The 26955-nt window shown below is 40.1% G+C and overlaps 1 protein-coding gene across 2 annotated transcripts in view; it reads right to left on the bottom strand.

The window, feature by feature from the left end:
- UBR2 (ubiquitin protein ligase E3 component n-recognin 2) overlaps positions 1 to 15080 on the bottom strand; it is a 59075-nt gene extending 43995 nt beyond the window's left edge. For both annotated transcript variants that reach the window (XM_087774327.1, XM_087774326.1), the window contains exons 1-6: positions 14938 to 15080; positions 10295 to 10554; positions 7388 to 7466; positions 5694 to 5807; positions 2712 to 2839; positions 1440 to 1578 (exon numbers count right to left, since the gene is read on the bottom strand). In XM_087774327.1, coding sequence (XP_087630453.1) covers positions 1440 to 1578; positions 2712 to 2839; positions 5694 to 5807; positions 7388 to 7466; positions 10295 to 10554; positions 14938 to 15015 — 798 coding nt within the window. In that variant the 5' untranslated portion in view covers positions 15016 to 15080. The remainder of the gene's footprint in view (positions 1 to 1439; positions 1579 to 2711; positions 2840 to 5693; positions 5808 to 7387; positions 7467 to 10294; positions 10555 to 14937) is intronic.
- Between the last annotated feature and the right edge of the window lie 11875 nt (positions 15081 to 26955).

The following is a 26955-nucleotide window of genomic DNA, read 5'->3' as shown; positions in this document are numbered from 1 at the left end:
TTAAACATACAACTAAAGCACTTGGTTTATTTCAAACCTGGAAGGTTTCCATACTATATGAGTCTTCTATACTGTCAATACATACATTAAAATAGATAGTTATTCAATTTATAGTGTATTATAGACAGAATAGCTTACTGAGATTTTAGATCTGGTCTGATGCCAGATCAGTGTTTCAGGCATAACCTTCTCATTTCTTTTACATACATACACACGTGCACATGTATATATGCGTTCATGTGTCTGTCTAGAAGTAAGACAGGGATCCACAGTAGGGAAAAATCTCCAAAGTGCATCCTATAATACACAGCATGTGCTCAGGTCAGCACACATTCAGGGATCAGACAGGAATCTTTTGGTTACTGATATCACAAAAATAGAGTAGTAATAGTAGAAAACCAAAATCTAGCTCAGTATTAAGCAATATGTTCAGTATTAAGTAAAATAAAGTGGTTATATTTCCTTTTCCACTGACTTTCTTGAAGTACTTTAACAACCCAAAACAACACTTTCATTGTCATTTTGGAAGAGACTTTCCCCACGATGCCAGCCCCCCCCAGAAAAGGCTGCCCAGGGAAGCGGTTGAGTCCCCATCCCTGGAGGTATTTAAAAGATGCATACATGTGGTGCTTAGGGAGATGGTTTAGTGGTGGACTTGGCAGTGTTAGGTTTACGGCAGGACTCGATGACCTCAAAGGTCTTTTCCAACCTAAACGATTCTATGAAAACAACATAAAAGGACACTCACTTCCACAGCAACTGCTTACAGGCTCCTGGCACAAATAACAAGATGCAGTTGTCCCTAGAAAGTTTCCCTTTCTAAAAAAATGCACACAAGCCAGAACACAAACACAGCTGGCAGAATGCTTCTGAGACCAACATACTAGTTAAAATTATAGTCAGCATATAGTAATTCTGAACTCATTGTTCTATCTAAATGCTGTATGAAATGTTTTACCTCTTCCTGCCATTATCATCTGACAATTATGAAAAAGAAAATTAAATTTAAAAAAACCCACAAACAGTTCCACGAGCACCGGAACAAAAGCAGCCAATTACAGATTTTATCCCTCACAGTTGACTGGTGTTACTCGGAGAAGCATTTCCCATGCTTGGAGCACTTTCAGTGGGGCTCTTTCAGTGTCAGCTCCCTGGTGTACAGTAAGGGATGAGCTAAAGCCGCTGCCTGCCCTTGACAGAGGAGTGGGAGACATCCTGGTATCTACACATTCTACTGGAATACAGTTACACTGAAACATATATTCAATATTAGGTCTGGTTTGGATTGGCCAATGAGTTAAGTCATTTTAGGGTGGCCTGTCACACAGGGCTCAATCACATTAACCACACTCTTTGGGAAAACAAACTAAGTAAGTGTAGTCATATAAAATAAACATTAGGGTAAGTATAATTAAAGTTCTAGCAATTAATTTACTTACATCTCTATCTACTGTTGTTGCAAAACCAATAGCTTCCTTCTGCGTGCAGTTGACAGCCTTCTGAAGAGTATAAATGACTTGTTCATAGGTATGGACTTCATCATTAAACAGCATGCAGTAGTAAGTGTCACTCTTCTCACTTCAAAGCAAGGATTGAATTTATATAATTCAAAGTAATGTAATTACGTAATTTAAAAAAAAAAAAAAAACAACTTCTGATTTAATAAAGTTTTCCACCAAGCCGACAAACCAAGCCTGGGCTTCTTCTCCTATACTGGAACATACCTCAACAATTTATTTGAAAAGGACTGACCACCCCTAACTTCTATAGGAACATGCATCCTTCCTGCAGAATTAAGTCCAAAATGAACAAAATTTTAAGACAATACTTAAGTCTGAGTATTGTTTTTGAACATTTGTTGATTATGAATTTATAGTTTCCTACTAAGGAAAATACATTTCCTTCCATTGCAGCTGTGTTCAATACATTCCCCCATAGCTTCTTAGAGATTTCACCGGTCCTGGCATTATTTTGCCACACCTGTTTCCCCAACACTGCATAAAGGTTTATTAGACAACAAAAACTTGGCAGTCTCTTAAAAAGCCCAAACTCCACAATCCTCAAAACCACAACTTACTAAGCTTACATAGATTCAGTGCAATCTTTTGATTCCCATCATTTATTTACACAGCATTCTTACTCGCACAACACGAAGTAAAAGAAGTTACTAACAAGATGTCACAAATGAATCCATGATAACTATGATGCTACAATACACTTAAATATTCTGTAATGCTTCAAAATTTGTAATAAGTGCATGACCAAAAGTACAAAATACTTTTGCCATCAGAATTTCAGTAACTTTGATCATCAGAAATTAACCCGCCACTTGTTTTAGGGTATTGTCTTTTGCTAATACTTCCTTTTCAATATTAAGAAAATGAACATATCACAAAGACATTGTTTCATCATCGCTTTGAAGAGAAATGGGCTGTATAATCACAGAAGTAAAAAATATGAGAAAAACAAATATAAAAATTATTTTAGTCCATTGTCTACAAAACATCCAAAAATTATTTTAGTCCATTGTCTACAAAACATCCAAAAATTATTTTAGTCCATTGTCTACAAAACATCCAAAAATTATTTTAGTCCATTGTCTACAAAACAATTTTAGGAAAGGCAGAAAACATACTTAAAATCAGAATTTGCATTTTCAGTTGTAAATATCTGCAAACCTTTAAAAGGCAGAAGACAAATACTATACTTACATCATTTCCAGGCCAGGCAATTCATTTTCCTTTTCCCATGTTAATATATCTACTGCATATTTAAATGTGATGGCAAAAATATTGTAAGCTCTTGCTACCATATCTTCTGGTAACTGCACAAGAGGATCCTGAAAAATAAATATAAATAGCAATTGAGAAATTAAATGACATTCAAAACAGAAATTGTCAAATTTGCACCTCTCTTTGTCAAAGATTATGTAAGCATCTTTAATGATGTCTTTCCCAAATGACTTTACATTTGAAAGGAATACAGTCAATCATCCTGTTTTCTTTTTCCAGTTCTTCACTAACAATCACCAAAGCAATAATCTAAAATTCAATACCTAAATGTTAACTTGCCTCTGATCACCCACTTAATTTTTCACACAAGTCTCCATTTTCACTTTCATTGTTCCCACTTCTGCACACCTTCTAAGATAGTTCTTCTGAAGAAGAACTCATTTAATACAGCCTCAGCTGTATTAAAATCTGCTTTTTCCTCAATGCCTTCAAAAACATAATTTGAAACCACTGTATCTTTTGTTCCACTTACCAATATTAGTAAACTGCAGAATACAAACAACTATGCATCTATTGCCTTGTTTTATACATAGCACACATTTAGAGACAGAAGTCTTTTCTATCCAAGCTATGTATACTACATCCAGCACAGTGGGATCATGATTTATGACGCACGTCTCTTACATGCTGTGGCATATAAATAATTAAATGCTTAAACGCAACTAGGTATTTCATAATGATCTGCCCATATCTCAGTCTTGTTCAGACAGCTGTTCCCTTTTTCTGCATGGGCCATGCACCCACTTGTGCCCACTCTGCACTCTCCAGGGTGCCCTCCATTTGACATCTGCAGCAGCCACTATAACTCATCCTCTTCTCTCTGCCAGAGCAGAATGGCTGCTGCTGCAGGCGGTGGAACTGAAATGAGCAGGGGAAGGAAGAGGAGTGCTGCCTCAGTCTGCAAAGTCAAAGGGACTACTTTTTGAGCAGCAAAGGAGGACCACTGCCAACTCTGAATCAGGTAGTACAGGTACCACTGCCATTTCCTTCCAATCCATTTCAAGGGATCTGCATGTGAATAGAAAACATTGAAAACCTCTTCTCCAAAAGGATTCTTCTTCTACTATTTCAAGTTTTTGATGTTCGGAACAACTGGTCCCTCTTCTACAAAGCTGGAAAGGGAACATTGCATTCCCTGCAGGTCACCTGCACATGTACTATTCATTGGGTCACTGACTCAATTAATCATTTGATATTTTGAAGTATGTGTAATTGTTCGCCAATTAAAAATTTAACAGTAGCCCAATTTCTGTTTTAGGATTACCTAATATCAAATTCTGTGTTTCACTACAGTTTATGCCGTATAAAAATGGCCACAATAATCTTTTCAGAACTTAAGTCTGCATTATCTGCAGGAGGCCCTTGACAGTGAGCAATTGACCTGTACGACTAAAGTTTACTCACCCACCCACCCCAGTATTCTTTTGGAATATTTGGAAGCTTTACAGGAGCATTAATAACTGCCATTTCTCTTTTTTTGCTTCATTTAAAACTTACCTAGCGTATGGAGAACTACCAGTCACCAAAAGCAAAGGCAAATCTCAAGCAGCAACGCTGCCTCCATTCCCAGCACTTTCAACAAAGACACATATGTGAGCAAGGCAGAAAACAGACTCCTATAATGCTCAACAAATGATCCTTGATCTACCTCGAACACAACATTGCATAACATAAGAGATCTCAAACCCCATCACTCACAGGGAAGAAACACAAAGCCTGCCCAGCACCTTAATTCTTCTATCACTCACACTCGCTGTGTGAGTATCTTTGGACACAGAAGTAGCAATCCACCCAAGATTTCAGAACAACAGTTTTCTAAGGCTGCCCACTAATGTAAACTGGCATGTAGATCAAGTGGTGAGTCCATGCAGCAGTGCTAGAGTCTCAGGGTTGCATTAGTGGTAACAGATTTTAGAAGGACTGCTGTCACTGCAAATACAGTTGCAGTTGCTTCACTTAAACCATCAGATCAGCAAAATTACTACAAAAATTTGCCTTATATTTTCCCTTCAAAAAAATCTCACAGAGATTATATTACATAAGAACAGATGCGAGTGGCTAGACCAGAAGTCCAACTAGTCACTCTCATTCCTGAGATCTAATAACAGATACTAAGGGGAGAGCATAAGAAAAGGGCAGAATGCTCCTTTGGTCTCCAATAACTTAAGACACTAATATTTTACCACACCAAAGATGGTATCCGCAATTTTTAAATGGCCATTGATCATTTTTTCACTCCACAAACATGTTAAATTTCCTTTTGAACGCATATAAACTTTTAATAACAATGGTGTTTTCTAACAGTTAGTCCAACAGCTTGAATTCATACTGTAAGAAGTAGCATGTCTTTTTGCATTTAATATGTCCAAGTAGTTACGCTATGAGAAATAGTGAAGACATGTTCTCTATTTACCTTCTCCATACCAAACAAGCTTTTATAGACCTCTATCTTATACCTCTATTATGGTTGTCCTGTAACAGCAAGTTATTTTGATTTAAAAAATCTGTGCACTTTACTTCGGTAAGAATCAGAACATATGTTGCACAGACAGCTTAATTTGGCTTCTTCATGCACATGATTACAGACAGATTTTTTTTCACGTGGTAGACTCCCTTCACCTTTCAGAATAAGATGGAAAAACAAAGAAACAGAACTAAAGCTGCAGAGGCGACCAAGAACATATAAAGTAAAGCCTTCAAGGAGAAAATGTCATTCTAAATAACTCCTTAAGTTAGACAAGACATTAATTTTATTTAACACAGTGTGGTTCAAATATTACTATTAAATTTCCTCCCGTTTCTCATGCATGGTATACAAGACTAAAAATAACAATTGAGGTATCATGTTTCAAAACATTGTTAACTGTGTATATATGTATCTTATTCATATGAGGTTATTACCTCTTCTTCTGCAGTCTCTGAAGTGTTAAGTTCATGCTTTTGACAGTAAGGACCTTCTTTCCAAGCTTCTGTATCACCACAGTCACAGAAACCTCCACCACCTGATGTTGTCATCTAAAATTATTTAAAAACAAAACAGTTCATGTGAATATGCATATACACACATGCACATGAAGAAATGAGTAGCTGAAGAAATAGCTGAACTACAAAAGCTGAACTACAAAAGCATTGTCACAACACCTGATAGCTTTAGCCAGTACTCTTAAAAAAGCACAGTGAAACCATGCCTGTTTCCATGATGGCTGAAAGCTTATCTACTTCATCAGTCTGCCTATGCCAAAATAAAATAAAATAAAGAAACAAAAACAAACAACAAAAAACCCCAACAAAAGCTTCAATCACCCCCATTCTGCCCCACCTGAAGGCTGTGGGTTTTTTCTAGTTTTCAGTTTTTCAGAATCTATTACTTGCAATGCCATCTGTACTATTTCAGATTCTCACCTTTTTAATCTGAACAAAGCTAAATCATTTCATACAGCACTATTACACAGTGAGTAAAAGACATGCTGTTTACAGAAAAAAAAACTTACAAATTTTCCACATAAGTCTTAGTAAGCATAGAAAAAAGTATCTGAAAACTGTAATGATATATTTACACTGTTTTAATAAAATGAATTTTAAAGCTAACATCACCTCAAATAGTAAGTGTAATAATACTCTTTTTGAACCACAACTATTAACTGATTCATAGAAAAATTCTTCTTTCACCTATTTTTGGCACACAGCTACATTCTGTACATACAGATACATCCTACAGAATCAACCAAATTAGATGGACATTTGAAACAACAGTTGCTTACACTTTTGGATGTCACCTAGCCTTGTTAATTCACTAAGTTTGCAAACTAAAAGCCTACATACAAGAAGTATGCTGATATCAGCAAATCAGATTGGGTTTCTTGGGGCAAGTTGTTGTGTTTGGGTTTTTTTTTTCCTAAATCTTAGTGCTCAGTGTAACCATGCAGTGATTGGATTTATATTAACATAAGTGCAGTATTGTCAAAAACAGATTTACAGAAAGGCTGCACTGGTAGTTTTCACTTAGCTTCTTAGTTTAAAAACACACCAAGGTGTTCTTGGGTTTGCTTGTAGGTTTTTTTGAACTAATCTGTACTACTAAGAGCAGTAGATTACTAAAATAAACAGCATCTACAGTTTTAGTTTGCTATTTTAACTTTAGGTTTAAAAAACGAACAAAAGTCCTCCTATTGTACAGAATTTGTTAACAATTCAGATGTTTAAAGGAAATAAGTTTTAAATAGAAGTGGTTTCTTAATAAAGGTTTTTCATTACCTTTTAAAAATAGTCAAACATCAATGTCAAAGCAAGCCAAAAAACAACTCTAATGCTGTAAAATTCACTAAAGGATACATGTTAAAAATAATACACTTTTGTGAACTTAACTGTTGTGCATAAAATTTAATTGCTCAATATTTTAAAGCGTTAACTTTCAGAACTTACACTCAGATCAAAACATTCAAGTTCTTGTAAGATTATTGCAGGTGTAATTCCAAACTTTGTGTTCATCCAACATTTTGAAATTATGTATACATTCTTAAAACGTTAAACAAGGAGTTTCATACACATACAAAATTATTAATGACTACATCATGTATTCCAGCAATATTACTAACCCTGTATCGGTGCTCTCTATGAATACTTCCAAGAAAGCACTCCATGCATAACACACAAGTTGGGTCAACTGCACAGTCTCTGAAAACAGCAAAAAAAACAGGGGCAAGGGGAGGAAGGGAAGGCGGCATTAATCAAATGTTTTTGCCTTTAACTACACATTTTACAACAGGTAATTTTCAAATATCACCAATATGAACCTTCTGACTAATATATATATATATATATTCTGAAAGAGGAAAGGAATGGCTTCCAAGGAGGGGGAAACAAATGAAGGAGGAAAAAAAAAAACAAAAACCACCTGTTCTCATAACAGAAGAGGCTTTAAAATATTGTCTGGGTAGCATGTGGATTTCGGCAATATAGCCATTGCCTTCAAGAGGTGAGACAAGTACATAAGCAAGTAAACAGATGAATAACAGAACACAGTACAGACAGGTAAACAGTATAAACCCAAGCAAGTTCTCTCAAGTACACAGTACAAGCATTAACAATCTCCAGCAATCAGAGAAGACATTTTTTCACTGAACGCTGGAAAGAAAGATAGCACGCAACAGATTAGATCAAACCTCTGCTTCTAAGTTTAGCCCTACAAGCTCACTGAAGAGGTCTGAGAACACAATTTCCTCAACCAAAAGATCCGAGACCATAGTAAGGTCCTGTCTACAAGCACTGCTATATTAGAAGTAATGTTTCTAGCAAAAGGGGCTAAACGAATGAGACAATTATGCATTACATGTAAGTGTCTCCCTGAGAAACACTGAAAATGCATGAACCTATGTAATGCAACTGACTTCAAGGCACCTCAAGATTAAGGGAGGCAAGTTTTGCAATGTAAAAATAACTACCAAGAGAATTAATGTCTTATCGTGGTTATTATTAAAATAAGAATTCAGAGAAACAACTTATTTTGTTCAAAAGAAAACACCAGAGATCCTATGAAATGTTATTATCAAGAATTCTCTTAATTTCATTTCACCAAATAAATTAAACCAGGTAATCACTGAAAGATAATCAGGCAACCATGACTTACTATGCATAAAGTATCATTTTTGCATTAGTTTTCTCCAGAGGAGCCACTAAAGGTGAAAATGTCAAAGAAAAATTACACGAAGCTCTTCTGTTTTAGAATAATTTATGTTCATGGCTTTTTTTTTTTAATTTAAAAAAATCAAAACCACTTATTGAAACAATATGCCTTCAGTATTGTGTAGATTAGTTGTACAATATTGGGTATCGATTCTTCAGAGCCCTAAACTTGTGGCAATATACTCAGAAACTCAGAAACATTTGCCAAGTAATTTCTCGAACAAATAAGGGTGCTTACACCCAAAGCAGAGGCAGATCTGTAAGCTCCACAATTGGACAGAAAAGCCACAGCTTTTAATGTATTTCATAGACCCAGAAAACAATTCTTCTCTGTATCCCACAAAAGTTTAAATTAAACTGTTCTTCATTACCAAAGAAAATTAGTAAAAGAAAATTATGAACACACAACAGGAAACATTAACAGTTTTACATCTATGTTCAGTACTTAATCAAAAGAAGATGAGACTTCATCTTGATAGCAGCAACAGCAAAAACATTCTGTATTCACTGCTGACCCTGACTTGAGCAGAAGATCGGACAAGATGGCCTACCAAGACATCCTTTCTAACCTGAATGATATTATGATTACATTGCTGTATTTAAATCATTTCTCTACTGAAACAAAGACCCTGAGTATGAACAGTACACTCACTCATTCTCTAAATCCTACACCAATGGACTGCATTATTTTATGTTTCCATCATACTTGACAGTATTCTCAAGGATATACTTACATATTGAGTTGCTAGTCTCAAAAAATCAAGTGTTTAGCAGAAATTAACAAAACTCCCACAGTTTTTATTAGTCCATATGAAGAGTATTTGATCATTAACATATTACTTCTAGGCTGCAATGCAATTTGACTTGAATTAAAATACTAGTTCTGAGGTTTGGTTTTATAGCTCTTTGGGACCGGATTTCATGAAAAGGTACTAAAGAAACTGTGGAAATTCTTTTTCTAGCCTCTGATAGTCCTCAGCCTCCCACATTCTAATTCTCTACCCAGATCTCTCCACTTTTTCACAAGTGTGAAGGAAGAACCTAAGAACACCTGAGAGGAGATGGAGTTCTCTTAGTGGCTGAAAGGATCTAAAGTACCTACCAGTTTAATCTCATCCATCTCAAGATAAGAGGTCTCAAAATATTTCCAGAACTGCCTATTCTAACTGATTGTTGAAACAGAAATGCAGAAGAGGCAGCTTGCTGAGTTAAGTATCTCAAGTCCACCCTGAATCAGAACTTCAGCGAATAAGACCAATAAGGCATCAAGTTTCTAGAAAAGGAGAGCACTAGAGAGTAAAATTCCTCTACAGTCATTCTCTCCTTGTAAATGAAGGGGGTGGAAACCCAGAAAAATAAATCCTCCAAATGAGACAGACATTACCTCCCTCTGTCACCCCATCAAGTGGGAGGTACGCCTGTTTTAGCATCCAATAGATTGGTTTAACAGGTCATGGAAAGAGGTCTTAAAATACGGGATCAGCAGCTGATATTAAACACCTGAATTACATGCACATACACCTGCCCATTTACTTCTGATTAATGCCCTTAAATCATACTGACAGTTCACCCCAACCACTTTCTTAATCTTGCATTTCTTTTGTACAGAAAACACTCTACATTATACTGATTAATATTTTTCCATTTCCAAACCTGTAGCGTGTTAATTTTCCCCTAGTCCCACCTCTCATGAAACACTGCAATGTTACTTTAAAAATAAATTTGGGGTATTAACTTTTCATTAGGACAGTACATTCTTATTGAAAAATGTTCCATGACTTCACAAATTATAAATACTTCACAATGCTAAGTTGAACTACCTGCAAGAATACGTAGGCTCTCCCACTTTAAAAACACGGCCACAAAGATGGGAAGGTTTGTTCGCTTGCTCAAGCTTTGGAAAACCAAATGCAGGATCTTCACCACAAAGATACCATTCCATTGGTCCCAGCAAAACGTGTTGTGCCAGCATGTCTTCTCTTTGTGGGGCAGGGTTAGGACCCCTGCAGTAAATTTTTGGTACATAATAGGCCAGATGCTGGTATACTTCTTTCTGAAGGTCATTTGCTTGCAGCCATTTCTTTCAAATTAAAAGGAAAGAGAACACAAATCGTTCATTAATAAAAATACCAAACATAGTTCTATCCATCAGGGTGACTTTTTTTATTTCTAAATCAAAAATCTAAAATGGCATTGAAAAACTAGCAAGCCATGCTTCCTTCTAAGTGTTAAATCTAGATGATCACAGAAGACAGACGTTAGGAAAGGAATAATTTGTTTCCCTGCTTGCACTTTTTATCCTTTTGACATACAAAATTCTTTTAAAAAACACAAGATTTAAGAGACCAAATTCTTAAAAATTTTCCTCTGGGATGCATGACCAGTAAAACATCCCAACATTAGCAGTAATTTTTAGGATAAGGCCCAAACTGTGCTGGTTGCATTTCTTTGGAGTGCAGACTGATGCTGCCAGCTGGGGACACAGAGCAGCAGTGGAAGCCTGGAGTTGGCAAGGAACAGGCAAAGACAAAAAGTACAAGGAGAATGGTAAGCGCAGCATTAGGTAACAGTCCCTCTCATTTAATTTCAACAAATGACCTACAAAAATGAGGGGGTTTTGGTTTCTCCTACCACCGAAATAACTTATCTGACAAGTGTGATGTTAGATCCATGAATTCTCTTAGTCAATCAATTGTAAAAAACAATGTTGACAGAGTTTTTAAAAGCCATCAAACTACCGTACCTGCTACAAGCCACTGAAAAACTCACAGCTCTTTCTAGTTTTTTTTTTTCCCCCTGCATAGACACACAGAATAAAAAAATCCCCTAGGACAGCATTTGTTTTATTTCTGCCTTGTGGATTACAATTTTATAAAGGTTTAAACTGTAAATTAAGGCTGCAATGTTTTTATAATAAACAAATACGAGCAAGCACATACTGCAAGTGTGCACTGATTAAATCCTGTGTTACATAAACAGCCTTCGTATGCCATTTCTCATTGTAAATACGACAACCAGATACCCCCTGGCAACTTCAGCAAAAGAATTCAGAATCAACCTAGAACTGTACATTGAAACCAAGAATTAATTATACCAAAATAAATGGGTTTGGTAAGCAAATGTTACAGTTTGATTTACTCTGAATTATTTATGACTTACTCCTAAGAACTTATGTTTGAGACAACACAGTTGTACTAAGTTCTTCAGGATACAGACACGCAGAATCAGCAGACCACTTCTGCCATTTAAGAATGGCTGCATTTTTGCTTTTCTTTTCTTCTTTAATTTGTTCTAGTATTTTTATTTACTAGACTATGTTTTCTAAAGCAGAACTTCATATTAAAAAAAAAACCTTATTTGTCAGTACAGCTCTTAATAGAATAATATGCATTCCTCACTTCTCTTTCCTTCAGTTTGACTTCTTAAAATCATAATCAATCTACTAACTCTTTCTGTATTGATCTAGCTTTGGTGGTCAAAGCCCAGATTTTTTTCCAAGGAAGTCCATGGAAAAATGTTGCCAAAAAGCCGTATGCAACAATTTAGAAGTTTACAGATAACCTCACCGTTCCCACCAGGATTCAGAGAATACCACACAAAAATGAAAAAAAGTAAAGTGTTCATTACTAAGAATTTGATCTGTTTTGTTTTTTTTTTTTTCCTAGCTCATTAGTCTTTTCCTCTCCTTTCATCATTTGTGCCAAATATCTACTACCGCCAGGAACTGACCCAATCACAGTGAAACTGACTTAGTCTCTTGCATGATTTGCATTTAATAAGATCATTTTTAGATTATTTTCCAGGGCATATATTAGTTGTTACGCTTGCATTTTTCTCAGCAAAATACCCTTAATTTCAGCCTTTTAATTCAGCAGTACATTACTAATTTCTATCTAGAAAATACACAGTGCATATTAGCTACACTACAAGCTCAGACAAATACCTAGCCAGAGAAAATTCTTGTTCCTCGAGTAAATGGCTTTCCCATCCCAAAAACTCTGGGAGCAGTTGCCTGAAAGTTAGGTGTGGCAACACTGAATGTCATCACACCTAAATCTCTTTGTGGAGCCAGTTCTATATGTGTAACTGTGCATACAGTTTTAAAAATCAGATCCCGGCTAAAAGAATATCAGAAGGAAGTACAGGCTACTAGGACAAGGAAACAGATGTCACTCCAAGGGCCACTAGGAAGGCAACTCAAAATACTGCTGTGCATGTAAAATTGTTACTAGAAATATATACATATGCATACATATGTTGCGGTACCTTTCTAAATCGCTACCTAGGAGGCACCGATCTCCAGTAAAACTACTCCAAACTTGGGGATTTAACAAAAAAATTATTTGGTCCTTTAACAAAAATATTTTGTATTTAGGCAAGTTTCCAGTTAGTATTTGCCTGTCTTCTATCCTGAAGTCACACGTAAGAAAACCTAATGTTCTACTCTCCCAAGAGACGTTTTTTATTAAAAGAGAGAAGTATATTCCTCTTCACTTCTCCCTCCCTCGGACTTACTCTCCTGCAGTAATTTTTGACTGCCTTGGGGAAAAAAAACAAAAAAAACCCAAAAACCAAACAACAAAACAACCCAAAAGCACTGATCAAATAACATTTTATGTAAGTAAATACCTAATGGTCCATCAGGGTTTCTATTAAATCCACATCTAAGTAAGAGACACTAGATGAACAAAACATGTAATACAAATAAGCCACAAACCAACTCCGTTTACTGTTTCAAAAGCTAAAAGATACAATTTATGTTTTTCTTAGCTATACAAACAAATATTTGCAATGTAAGCTCATGTTCTGTTACAGAGAATTTATTATTTTGATTGTTGTTCTTTGGAAGTTGTTGCAATGAGAAACTGAAGTGTGAAGTGCTGCAACTATTGCTTTGGGCTGGCATTTATTTTGTTAATACTGGGCTATCAGCAAAGTAATGCTATCAGCAAAGGATGGAGAAAAACAATGTGAAAACCCAAGTACGTTGTTTGCTCATACAATCAGGCAGTGCCAGCAGCATTTAGCTGCTAGCATGTTGCAGATTTGAGAGTGATAGGTCTCAGAATTGTAGCTTGTGCTGGTGATCACGGAGAATAAAAACGAAAAAGAACTAAGTTTAAGCTGGCACCTGTATCTATAGCAAATTCCTAAACGCGCTCCACTTGGTGCACCGTTGCCTTTGGTTTAACTACAGTGTGGCTCAAAAAAAGCATCTGCTACCCACATAAACAAGGTAGTTTGGGCTCGGTATGGGCTACTATATGAAGTGTTTGTTGGAATTATTGGGTTTTCTGTTGAGGGGAAGGAAGACTAATCCTGGAGCTAAACCAGCTAGGATATAGCTAACTATGCATGTTTGCCCATCTAATCATACCTTTGTCTGCACTGTAGATACACCACCATAATCTGAGGATAATCTGAATTATAACACTGTCTTTTACTTGCTTTTGGAAAGCAGCCAACGTAATTCTCATTGCCATACACACAGGCAGCTCTTTGAGGTCTTGTCCTACAGCCATGCACATCAGCAGTCCCAATATTTTAACATATATATCCAGTTCCTCAAATGCACGAGTGCCTATAAGATCTGGCACCTACGCCAGAAACGAAAGTTTCTCTGAAAACTTTACCGTCGAGGCTTCACTCCTCTTCCCTTTCAACTACTCTCCATAAAAGCAGGGAAAGTGTATAAACAAGGGTGGATTACTTGAAATATTACACTGATTTTTACTAATGTTTCCTCTACGAGCGCCCCATTCTAATAGCCCGAAGTTTAACTACTGCAAGCTTTTGCCAGAACCGCATCTTCAATACTGGGGTGGAGGGGAAGAATCCCGTAACGAACCTTGAAGGCTACAAAGCATGTACGGGGCCAGACATCCACCTCCCCTAATGAGGGGAGGGGGATCTTCTCACTTCGAGGCGTGAGTGCCGGTGGAGAGATGCGAAAAGGCAGCAAACTAGGCAGGAGAACTAAACTTCTCAGCCGCTTGGAGAAGGCGAGGAGGCCGCAGGTGAAGGAGGGAGACACGGAGCAGCGGCCCAGCGCCGGCGCCCGCCCCCGCCAAGCCCCACGAGCGGCGGGGAACCGCGGCCGCCCCCGGCGGGGGTGACGGCGTCCCGGCGGCCTGCCGGGGAGCCAGCACAACAGGAAAAGCTGGCCGCTCGCTGCCGTTGACTTCGGCTACTGCAACAGCGACGCTGGCGACAAGAGCAGGCTGCGGCCCGAAAGAGGGGCCGCCGCCAGCCCGGGCGGCCCTCATAAGCAGCCCAGGCAGCGACACCCCCTCACGGAGAGCCTGCTCGCCCCCCGCCCCCGGCCGCAGGAACGGCCCCCGGCCCTCACGGCCCCACCGCCGGCCGGGCAGGCCGGTGCCGCCCGCCGGCCTCGCCAGCCCCCGCTCCTTTCCCCCCCTCCCCAAGCACTTCTCGCCCTTCCGCCCCGGGCCCGCCGCCTCACCACGGCGATCTCCTCGGCGGAGCACTCCAGCAGGCTCTTGTCAATGGCCTGCACCTCCGCCTCCAAGTCCGCCGCCATCTTCTCTCTCCCCCCCCCCCCCCCGCCGCGCCGCCGCCGCCGCCGCCGAGGTACGGACACCCGGAACCGGGCCCAGCCGGCTGCCCTGCCCGGGGAACCCACTTCCGCCCCGCCTCCGCCCGGCACGTCACCGCCCGCCGCGCCGCGCCTCCCGCGGGGCATTCTGGGAGTTGTAGTCTTTCCCCGGCACCTGTCCCGTCCCCTCCCCGGTCTCCCGGGAAACGGCGCCCGGTGCCCGGGGCCGTGCTGCGGGACTCCGCCAGGGCCCAGCCCGGCGGCGGGGAGGGCCGGCGGCTCGGCACCCCGCGCCACGGCCTTCTTCACGCCGTCCTTTTTCCTTCTCCTCTCCTCCAACGCGAAGCGATGCCCGGGACGGGGGGCATCTTCGGTCTGGCTGGCAAAGCCAGTGGGGTGGCCCCCACGGCTGAAGCCCGCTCGTCCTCACAGGCCCGGCCTGTTAGCGCGGCCCGCGGGCGAGGGGACGGCGAGGGCTCCCCGGGAGGCCCCCCGGCACCCCGCGTGGGTGAAAAGAGAAAAAAACCCAGTAAATTAGGTGAATCTGGCAAGTACGGCTTTGAGACAAATGTTACTAAATTGCAGAAGCTGTAAACCCCGGCTCCCAGAGGGGCCGCCCGCCACCCAAGCTGTAGCGCCGTAGCTCAGCCTTGCTCATTCAGGTAGAGCTCCAGGTCTGCAACTTAAAAAAAAAGTCACCACCAACAAAAACAGCAAACAATCATCTCCTGTAACTCTATTTCATTTTACTAATTACAGGCTCTGCTTCTTACGAGGTCTCTCCGAAAACCTGTTGTACCACTGCTGTACCCACGGGCTTGCCTGCGTGTCGGTGCTGCACCACTGTAATTACAGCCTGGCCAAAAACCGAGCAGACGTGTCTAACTTTGTGTGTACGGCCACACAGCACCTGAGCGACTGCGTGAGCCATGCCGAGGGCTTCACACCACACCTTCCTTCGCTTGCTGCGAGTTTCTGCGTGGACCTAAGGGTCGTGCACAAACTAAGTATTATTTCCACCTCGCACCCTCTGTCAGCCTTCACGGAGATGAGGACCCACCCTGCAGGAACCTACATGAACAAATCCTGCTGAGGAAGTCTTTGCTCCAGACAATTTACGCTCCCAAATTTAGACAATGCACAGGAGGGGAATAAACAGGCAGGAAAGACAAACCGAGTTATAATTGCCTGAAGTACTAGCTGAAGGTGGCCATAAATGTTACCTTTACCAAACGCTACAAACTTACAACAAAACTGTGCATTAAAAGTGAATTCCAGTTCACTGCTTATATTCCTTGACAATTTGTAAGCATTCTCATAGTGCATATGCACAGTTGGGTTTTCCCTTTTTTGTCTCATTTCTTTCTTCTCCCTTCCCCTCATTCTCCTCTCAACTAATAATTTAAATATTGAGTTACCCAAGGGAGAAACATTATCTTACATCTGTCCAAGCAGTAACAAATACATCTATGGCCATATGTTAATATAAGAAACAAGGTGGTCTGCGTGCCATTGCCTGGCTACTCTCAAAGAGATTTAACATTCCCTGCATCAGGGGGCAGCAGCGCACGCTCACATATAAGTCGTACTATGTAAGCACTTGTTTCTGAAACCTCAAGGGTTTATAAATCATCGCATTTACTTACATACTGTGTTTGGGAGTTCTGAGGAATTGTGAGATGAAGGGAACATACATGTCTGGAAAGACTGATTGCAAGAACTAAAAAAGATGGGTTTATCCAGTGCTGTGAGGGAATCGTAAAAGGATGGCCTGTAGAATATTAATTTCACCTCCTAATATTCTAAGAATAAGCTGAATTTCCCTTTGTCTGATTGTACCATTACTATATGCATGGTACATCTTTTTACTGCATTTATTTTTATACCATTTGCCACTTTTTGAATAATTGTTCTTAGAACACAGACAATAATTATATATTCCTTAGAAGATCAGTAAAGCCCACGCTGTTTCTCATTCATGCGCTGTTGATGCCTAAGGAATACAGAACATGACGCTTCTTTGGAAGAAGGCAGAGGGTGAAAGAAAGCTGTATGATTTGATTGTCTCTCCTTCTGGGCTGCATGAAGAAAATGTTAGAAAAATCCTGGGGTTTAGTCATGTGAAAGGCATCTTATTTTACCTAGAAATGTGGGTGACCCAAACAGAAATTAGACTGCAAAGCCATTATTTCAACATGAGCATAACAACTTCCTGAGTATCATTTTTTACATCTTTGGGTAGAATTTTCCATAACTTTTAGCCTGTGCCATTAACTTCATAAGCAAAGATATTATTCAAATTCAGGAACAATAATTAAGGTTGAGGAGACTGCCTTTATCTTCTGCCAAAAAGCCTAACTCTTCCCAGGTCTATTATCAGATAGAAATTGAAGAAAAGAAATCTAGAGAATTTAATGTTTTAACAGGGTTAATAGTAAACCTTCACTGCATTCCCCACTCTAGCTGATATGTTTCTGGGTCTCACCTTGCTGTCAAATATAGCCCGCAGAATGCTACAGACTATGGTTATAAAAGATGCAGATATCATCTATATCTCTCTCACCTCCTGATCTGTCTGTTTAAGCACTGCTTGCCTCTGCCATTAAAAAAAAAAAAAAGGCACAAAAAACCCAAACAAACAAAAAACTAAATGGTACTTTGACTGGGGGTCAATTAACAATTAGGTTCCAGTATTTTTAATAACTGCTGCATCCATTAAAAACACAATGTAAATAGGCATAACTGAGCAAATATTAATTATGACAGTGGAGACTGATGGTTCCTTTCTAAAAACTGTTTTAGAAGCTACTAATGAAATGGGATCTTCCGCACTAGAAGACTGCCTCTCGATGCAAGTCCAACAGAAGTCACCAGCGGCAGCCAAGCTGAAGCCTAGCTATTTTGAAGGAGAAAGGGCCTCCAGTAGAGCACGCTCCCAAGAGGTGCTCTGCTTGCAGAAATTATTGTCATCTTGGCTGAGTACTGCTTGAATGCGATCACCTTCAGGCCCTGTTGAATTTGTGACTACGAATGGATGAAATCATAAGGTAAGGGGATGTTGGAGGGAATTTTTAAGTAGCTCGCTTGCTGGCATGTTCATTGTACCTTAAATGCAGTCAATTTAATATCACTATATTAATTTGAATATAAATAGAAAAATATTGCATATCTAGATTACAGGGATAGATGTCTTCTTCATAGACTCAGAAAAATAAAACGCTATGTAATTTTCCCCACATCAATGACATTTTCTGGCAATCATTATGAAAGTCGTCTTGTGAGAAGGATTCAGAAATGTGTTCTGTTCTCTGTGAAAGGTTCATCTCCTCGTACAGTTGAAAAAAATTTTAAAAGCATTTATTTCCTTGTCTGCTCTCTAAAACAACACTACAGTTGTAACTTAATTTCAAAGTTTAACTATTAGAGTAAATGATCAGCATTTTGCTTCATTAAGTTGATATTACGTACCTATATCTAAGATCATCACCTTGCAAAGACATTTGTATCTCTTTAATCTTCCCTAAGTCAGCAACCCTCTCCACCAAATAAAGCATGTGTCTAAGTGTAGGATTCAGGTTTATACTTTCAATAACAGTAATTTTGATAAAACGGTTTGCTTAGCAGATACTGAATGACCAAAGTAGTGATTTTTACATTGCAAATATAATTTTTAAAGCCATTATCATTTACATGGTTTCCTTCCTTTCCTCTTCAGTGCCGGATGAGGTAGGTTTGTAGTCACCATCTTCTACATCGTCTTCAGATAAATTCAGATGGTAATTCTTTTATTTCTGTACTGCCAATTCCAATGACAAATTATGCTGACCAAAATAGAATTTTGCCTGTGATAATGTTAATTAAAAGATGAATTGTGAATGAGGTGAACAATGACACCCAGTACTTGGTGGATTGATAAAACATAGTTCACTAAGCAAGATATTATTCAGAACAAAAGAGCACACGGTAATCTGCAAACACAGGTTATTTTAGGATTTTGGTTCAGAATTAGAGTATTAAAAATACTATCTGACAAACTGTAGGCGATTCTTTGTTCCTTGGAGGCACTAATGCTATAATATCAGCCCTTTTAGCAATAAATCAGAATAAGCTTATTTCTTTTCCTCGCTTTTTCTTTGCATGATCTTTCTTAGATTATAGGTGTATAACATTCTAAACATGATGTCAAGAAAAAGGATTAAAAAAAGATACTGAAAGCAAAGCATATTGCATAGTAGCAGTGAACAGGAGACATAATGGAAAGCATAAAGATACTGTGGCCATATTCCTGTCTGGTGAATGCTCTCCGCGAGTCTAGCAAAGGCAGTTACATAACTGATTTTTATTGCATTAGGCAACAGCAATATTGCTAAGCAAACCGATCGGCAGAATTAGAAAGCTCCTTCCACAGTGGAAATGAAGAAAAAAGTCGGAGGAAGGGTTCTCACTTAACCCAGAAAAAGGGCAGGGCAAGAGGGTGTGCATCTTCATTAATGGATCATGTCAGGGTGACAACATGATTTATTCTCATCACGCAGCATCTTAGAAAAAATACAGTGCAAACTCCGTCCGTGATAATTTTGTTGCTTTCTGCAGTGTAACGTGTCAGCAGTCTAGAGCTCAAGCTGGTAAGTTAAAATGCCAGCCTCTGAAAGAGATTTAACGGGAGCTAAGATAATAGTCAGTAATGAGTTGTACAGGGGGAAAAAATTAACAAGGGACCAGAGGAAAAAAAATACACACACAGAAAAGTGCCTGACCTCATCTGGTTTCACTGTAAATTCAGAACACTGCTAGTGTATATTTAGGCATAGCGGTTAATAGAGCAAGGTCTATGAGCTGGTACCAAGAAAGCCTATGTTTGTGGCGCATGGGTGGTCAGCTCTGACACCTAGGAAGGTGCGGGCACCACTTGAAATTTTTGCTGTAGCTAACGCCCTTCCCCCTGCTTATTCACTGATGCTGATGAACGTACAGGCTTGTGTTGCAACCGTCCCCTTAGCAGGCCTTGCTTTCATGTGGTTGACTGTTTTTCAAGCTTGAACAAACGTACTTAATTATCCTTGAGGCTTCTGCCTCTGGTGTTTGCGTGCCAAACGAAGGGATAGGAAGGAGGGTATACAAACAGATAGCCGCCCATATGAAGTATAATTGTATACGCTATGCTGCCGTAGGACCAGACTTTTAAAACCCCTGTGTGAAAAAAGAGCAGTCATGGTATTTAGCATCAACTGCAGCGCAAGAAAGTGCATTGTCAAAGTTCAGAGCCCTAAACCTGTCATAATGGGTGTAGGATATGGCAAAGTAGGTAGGCTAAGAAGTGCTGCTGCGACAGAAGAGGACCTACTGAGCCATGACGACTTTGGTGGCTGGGTTGAGGGAGTCTGGGTCTTGAGCAGAAGGAGAGATCTTGCTTTTCCATATTCGCAGCACTAGGTGGCAACACGCTGCACAGGCATGGCAGTGCAGAAGTCCTCTGCTGCTGCTTCCACTCCAGGCCCTCGCCAGCTCCCACTCGCTCCAGTCTGCAACCGGAAGGGTGTGGGCGGTGGGACTGGAGGAGCCATGCGACTTCAGATTTTTTTTTCTCTCAAATCAGCCTTTAACTGCTTAGTGACTGGTACTTAGGAAAATCCAAGACATTTTTTGAATGAGTCAGGTGTTAGAAGATGAGAAATGTGCTGTGAAATGCGTGGGGGCCATGGATAGGGCCCTGGGTGGTAGGAGAGGCAGGAGAGGGAGAGAAGCAGGAGTGGCCAAGGAGTCGCCCGCAGAGGTGGACGGCAGGAGGAGTGCAGCTACAGTCATCCTTTGGCAGAAGAAACTGGAGCAACCTCCTCTAGCAAGGCCCCTGCCTACAGCACCGCAGAGGAGCTTCTGGGTGTCATGAACAGCTGGACGCCATGATGGTGACGCTCAGCAATGTTGCTTGTTCTCGGCTGATGGAGATGAGAACTGATACTGAACCTCTGGAGGAAGAGTTCTTGGCTCCGTCTGAAACCACGTTCATGTGCAGTTACGCAGGGGATGCACAGAGGAAGTGGGAACGTGCAGCCCACAAGCAAAGGCAGGGTGGATGAAAGATTTATCTGGGAATATGAAAATGCTTTGAGCAAGTGAACTAACTCTTCTTCTTTTCCCCTTCACTCGCACGACAGAGCAATTTTAAATTAGAACAGGTTGTAACAGATTTAATTTAGATCACCATGGTGCCTAGTGTAATGCTACAGCGTTTTCTAGTTTATCTTTGTCCCTGATTTTAAAGGGCTAAACAGTTTTTAAATTGTGAATTTGTTATAGAATGTATGCTGCTAGACAGCCCTAACCAATTAGAAATTTTTTTACTGCACTATGATTAATTTTGTTAGGTAAAACTACTGAAATACAACTGAAGGTAGGAATAAAAAGCATTTAAGTGCTGTACAGCCATGATTTACTCTTCAGAGATGCATTTAACGCTGTCTCCAGCAGAACAGCTTCATCCATTTTCCAAACATTCATTTGTTTATTTCAAGATTAGTCTCAGTTATAAACAGACATTAAATCACCTCCAGGCCCTAATACATTGTAATGAAGTATTGTAAACCATGTAGTATGTTGGTTTAAACAATGTAATCAGAGAGCAACAAAGCCATTTTCTCCTGGTTCTTGCTGGCTCCCTGACTTCTTCTGTCTGTTCAAAGAAAAGTTCTTTCTAGTCTGTAAATGTCAAGGTCAATCAGAGGTCAAGTTTGTCCTTTTGAGCCGTGGTTCCTTTCAGGTTATTGGCTTTGTTTTATTACTGAAAGGAACCATCCATTTTGGCATATAGAGCAAAGAAGTCATGTAATCCTATTAAATACAAAACCAACATGTACAAATAATGGTGAGGGTTTGACAATCGCACAAAAGCCCCCTTTTTCTGCCCACGGTTAAGCCTGCGCTGAGTAATTAATGGTCCTTCTATGAGCCTGTCTACACTGGGAAAACTGCCTAACTAGTTTTCAAAACACTTGCTCGAAAACTGGTTACAAGCACAGCCGAGAGCCCCTTTTGGGCAAGCTGGCGTCTTTCTACTCCGATGCTCAGGAATGGGAGGGGGATGGAAGCGGCTACCTGTCGCCTTCCATCTCGGAGCAGAAAATGGCACAGAAGGAGACAGGCACAATCCTAGGCAGAGGATCCTTGGAAGCAGAGAGACCTGAATTAACAAGGAAGAAGGAGGGAAGCATCTGTAGAGAGTTAAGGATAAAAGGAGGTACTTTAAGTTATTAGGAAATAAACTTGCTTTGTTGGCAGTAGAGAGAAGTGGAAAGCCGGGCACAAAACCTAACTCATAAAAAATTAACTACAAGTATCTCACCCATTTCCTTACGAAGAATGTTTATGCATAGCGCAAGGTCAGTAGAAGCAAAAATTAGGAAGAGGAAAGAAGGTATAATCAGAGGTTAAAATGGAGCAGAGAAAGTGTAGGATAACTTAAAGGAAACTGTCCTCACAGTGGTATCTACACAGAGGTAACTGAGGGAAAATGCTGAGGATTTTCATGTTCAATTAATTATGATCAGATGTAAACTATGGGCTTGCAGCGTTGTCAGTTCTACTTGTCACTTTTTTGAGGACAGTCAATTACAGTACGTGAAAGCTACTGAAGCTGTGCAAAACCCAGTTTTCATAAACAACATTCATAACATGATTTTCACATCCCTCAGACAAGCATATAGGTTATCACAATCTTAAAATCTCTGTCTGCTGGCAAGGCAAGACATTACCATCCCAGAGCGTATGCAAGCATATGAACCAACTGGATCTATTACTAATAAAAAGAGATGAGCTGATTGAGAGTGCAGATAGCAATTGCAGATAAGATGAAGAACTGCATGAAACATAGGCAGAAACTGCAGAAGTGAACACCAAACCAGACATACAATTGAAAATAATAAACATTACAGAAGTGGAAATGGGAAGCAGAGAAATCTACATTACCCAGATTGTAAAACAAGCCTTACAAAAAGCCAGACAGTAAAAGTTTCCAGCCTATCATATTGCAAGGTCAGATAGACAACAAAGATGCTCGGAGTTTAATTGTGGAACAGGTCCAAGATCTTCAGATAGCCTTGTAATAGGAAGGGAAAAACACTGGCACACCGCTAGGGAAGGACCTCCACGCAGGACTGATCCTTAAACACAGACTCAGGAGGTTTTTGGCAGACACTTCAGTGAGAACGGCCTCTAATGGTGCAGTCTTAAAACAAGTCTGGAAGAAGCCTCACTCAACATTGGGTTCGCTCCCTGGGTTGAGCATATTTTAAGAAGGCCACAGGTTCAGTATGAATAATTAGGGCTGAATTTATTTTTTTTGTCCTCCTTTGTTCCCAGCGCATTGCTCAAGTAGTGCAAAGAAAGTGAAATACACCCACAACTCCCCATCTGGGGATTTCCTCAACTGATATACAATCGATGTATAATTAGCTCCTTTGCCTCTCTCTGGGGTGCAGAGGAATTATCAGTGTCTCAATCTTCAGCTATCACTAGCTGCTAGATTAGTCAGCTGGTGTGAGACTCAAAACAAAAAGCCATGGAGCTGTACCTGTCCTCCCGAGGGGGTTTAGAGGAGATGTTCGCACGATAAGAGGGCATATACTCTGTAAAATATATACCCAGAGAAACACAAATGTATGCCTTGTCTTTGTTAGAATTTCTGAATAAAGTGAAATGGATTCTGCAGACCAACACATCAACTAAAGAAAAAGTCGACTTGAGAAACATCTTTTCCCTCCCTAGATGTGACTCCCCGTATTTCTTCAAGCTTTTCTAGCAAGCTGGCAATGCCATGGGTACTGCAGACTACGAGATGAGCCTTCCAGTCATCACTGGTGGGTTCCCAGGGAGCTCTCAGGTACGGGAGGACAAGTTGGTACTACACGTGGCTAGAAGAAAAGTTTGGAGACTTCTATAGGAAAATTTCACACTTTAGTGACCCAGAAGAGAGTCTTCCCCCCCCTCCCCCTTGAAAACAATCTCATTCCCACTTTGCACCATTAGCGCTCTTCTCAACAGAACGGACCCCAAAGTCTCAGACCTTCAGTCTCACAGACCTAAGCTTGTGTCTGGAGCACCACACAGAGATTGTTTTGGGGACCGTCTGTTTAATTTCCCAACTCCCCTATCTGTTTGGAGAGTCACAGGCCATTTGAATGGGATGGAAGTAGTTTCTTCATTTCTAGAAGCAAAATTTGTCCATCAGAAAGCATACTAAAAGACTTCACGTATTTACATATCCCTGGATTTACTTCTCATCTGCTGCCCTTCAGCTGCTGTTGGCAAAACTGTCACAGCTGTAGAGCAAATTGTTTTTCTCTACTCTTAATTTTGTTAACCTGCTTTATAGGGGTCCCTTGCAGTTCCCTGTCCTACTGCAGCTGTACAGTAATTCCATCGCATTTTCTGCTTTGTGTTTTTCAGTGCAGCTCTCACCTTCTCAAGTGTTTTGGGGCCACCAAACAAAAACACTGACACAGAAATGTAAATGTGCTTGTCTTCTACTGTAAGTGCATTTCCATCCCTATAAAAATGTGAAACAATACAGCTTATTTCAATTTGACAATATAAAGTGCCTTACATCGCTGTAAACAGAATATACAGTATATATACTGGATATATGAGTCTAGCCATGTTAGTTAATAGTATTTTTTAAATCATGACAGCTGTATCCTTACAGCTTAAAGGCATATCTGCCCACTGTTACATATGTAAGAAACAAATAAGTAAGACACAGTGAGACCTAGAAGTGACTGGTATACATTACTATAAAAGACTTGTATAAAAATTCAGGTTACAGTTCTGAATGGGGAAGTTCTGAGCAGATGTGGATGGTTGTTTTCTTTTAAACTCCTTCAACAAACCCTACACAGAGTACATTCAACTCTGCATAAAATCAGCAAAATCATTTGCTTCTGTGCTGAGGAATATGAAATAGAAGACTGAGAAACTGCTGAAAGAAGGGTGATACGATGACTGGGATAGTTCTGATCAGAGATGGCCGCCTGAGCAATTTCCCCACAGTATGTGGTGTGCTATTGCCAATATCATATCCGGACTGACGGACAAAATCCTGAAAAAATAATACTGCTGCCATTGCACTGAAATTCACTACATACACTGGAAAACTTTAATCTTGATTTCAGTCACCAGTGTGGACTTGGACGTGTTACACATTGTGGTAGGGAACCACACTGACTTAATCATATCTGTATTTAGATATTGTCCTTCCGTTACAGAAAATGATTTAGATTAACTGCAACTTAAAGTTAAGATGCCAGGCTTCCTTCTGCTCTCATCGCACATCTTTTCCATAACTGTTTACCTTTTACCTTTAGAACATTTTTGTATACAGTCAGCTCCATTTTTCCCTTCCGTACGCAAAAGTATGGTTTCTCTCATTCAGCAAACACCTTAGAAATTCGGACATCTCTGTGTAACAAGCCATCCTAAAGCCTCTTTTTGTATATGTCAATTTTACTACGTAACCAATTTTGAAAGCCAAGAAAAAACAATTCACAAAGGTTGGTGGGGGCATTCAACAGAAGTCGTAGGAGACGCTACCTTAAATCTGTCACTATGTTTCACTGGATTTCAGGTTGATGGTGTCTCTGTAAAGGCAGTTTCCATTGAATACTGTAATTGAATTGAATCTTTGTCTGCAAACAGGACTGTGGATTTCTTTGCGGTAGTACAACAGCAGGACATTTAGAATAAGGTGTGTTTCTTCATACAGCAGTTTTCAGCTGTTACCGCCGGGAGTGCATACAAAACCAGGAGGATAAAACTTCTTGCATGTCAGTCAAAGCTCCAAACATTTCGAGCTGGGCATAAGACTTACTTGAAAAATACCGGCCTGTCTTTAAGACATAACAAAGTGCAAAGGCTTGGGAGACTTGGTTTCATACTTTACCTCTGCAGCTACTTTCCTGGATGGTATTGGACCACCTCTGTTCCCTACTTTACCCATCTATAAAATGGGGACAGCATTACTGGCCCCTGATTGCAAGACCCTCGCAGATGTACTTATACAAAAAGCTGTAACAGAGTGAGTGGTTTTAAAGTTTAAAATAGCTCAAACCACACCATCAACTTAAAAATCTGGAAATTATTCAAAAAATAAAAAGATGAGATTTTCACTGATGTTCGTTTTATAAAGATACATGAGTTTTATATGTTTATTCATTCATAATTTATGAACGGATGTAATACAATTTATATAATATCTACATATTATACACATTTGTAAATTTATAAATACATATGTCAGTGTATTTTATAAAATAAAACATTTCCTCTTCTCCAGCATGTGAAAAAGCCACACAAACTGGAGCGTTGCTCACTAGGACGTGATCCTGCAAGATGGTCCATGTCACTGTAGCTCTTGCGCACACATGTACATGCCCACAGATTATTCCTGACAGCGCGATAGTATAAGCGACTCTTCCAAGAGGAACGGGAACTGACACGAACCAAATGAAGCAAGAACGTCCCCTTTAAAACTCCCAATGTCTCTAGCTCATTTTCCTCTCTAGGGCTCGCACACGGTTGCAAAACAGTAATAGTGTCATTGAAAAAATATCTCCGAGTCATCACTATTTCTAACTTGCCTATCTGTAACTTCTTTACCAAAACATTCCTAAGGACTTTACAGGCTTTAATTTGTTTCAGAGCATCCCTGCGAAGCGGCATTATATCTCCTGTGGGCCCAACTGCAGGGAGACGCAGGAAGGTCAAGGCCAGGTCCCGCCGAGAGCTGCCCGGAGGAGCCCCCATCCAGCAGCACCCGGCTCCATCAGTACCAGGCCGGAGCCCCAGGGGCTCGGCAGCTCCCCAGACTGTGCTGGAGGAGCCGCTCAGCAACTGCCTCATAGACAGGCGGCTCTAAGCTTTGTTAAAAAGTTCCCG

This window comes from Nipponia nippon, unplaced genomic scaffold (assembly GCF_047370975.1).
Source record: "Nipponia nippon isolate SJK-2023a ecotype South Korea unplaced genomic scaffold, ASM4737097v1 scaffold_4, whole genome shotgun sequence".
Taxonomy (NCBI): Eukaryota; Metazoa; Chordata; class Aves; order Pelecaniformes; family Threskiornithidae; genus Nipponia; species Nipponia nippon.
Note: the sequence above shows the minus strand (reverse complement) of the source record. Positions and strands in the feature narration are given on the sequence as shown.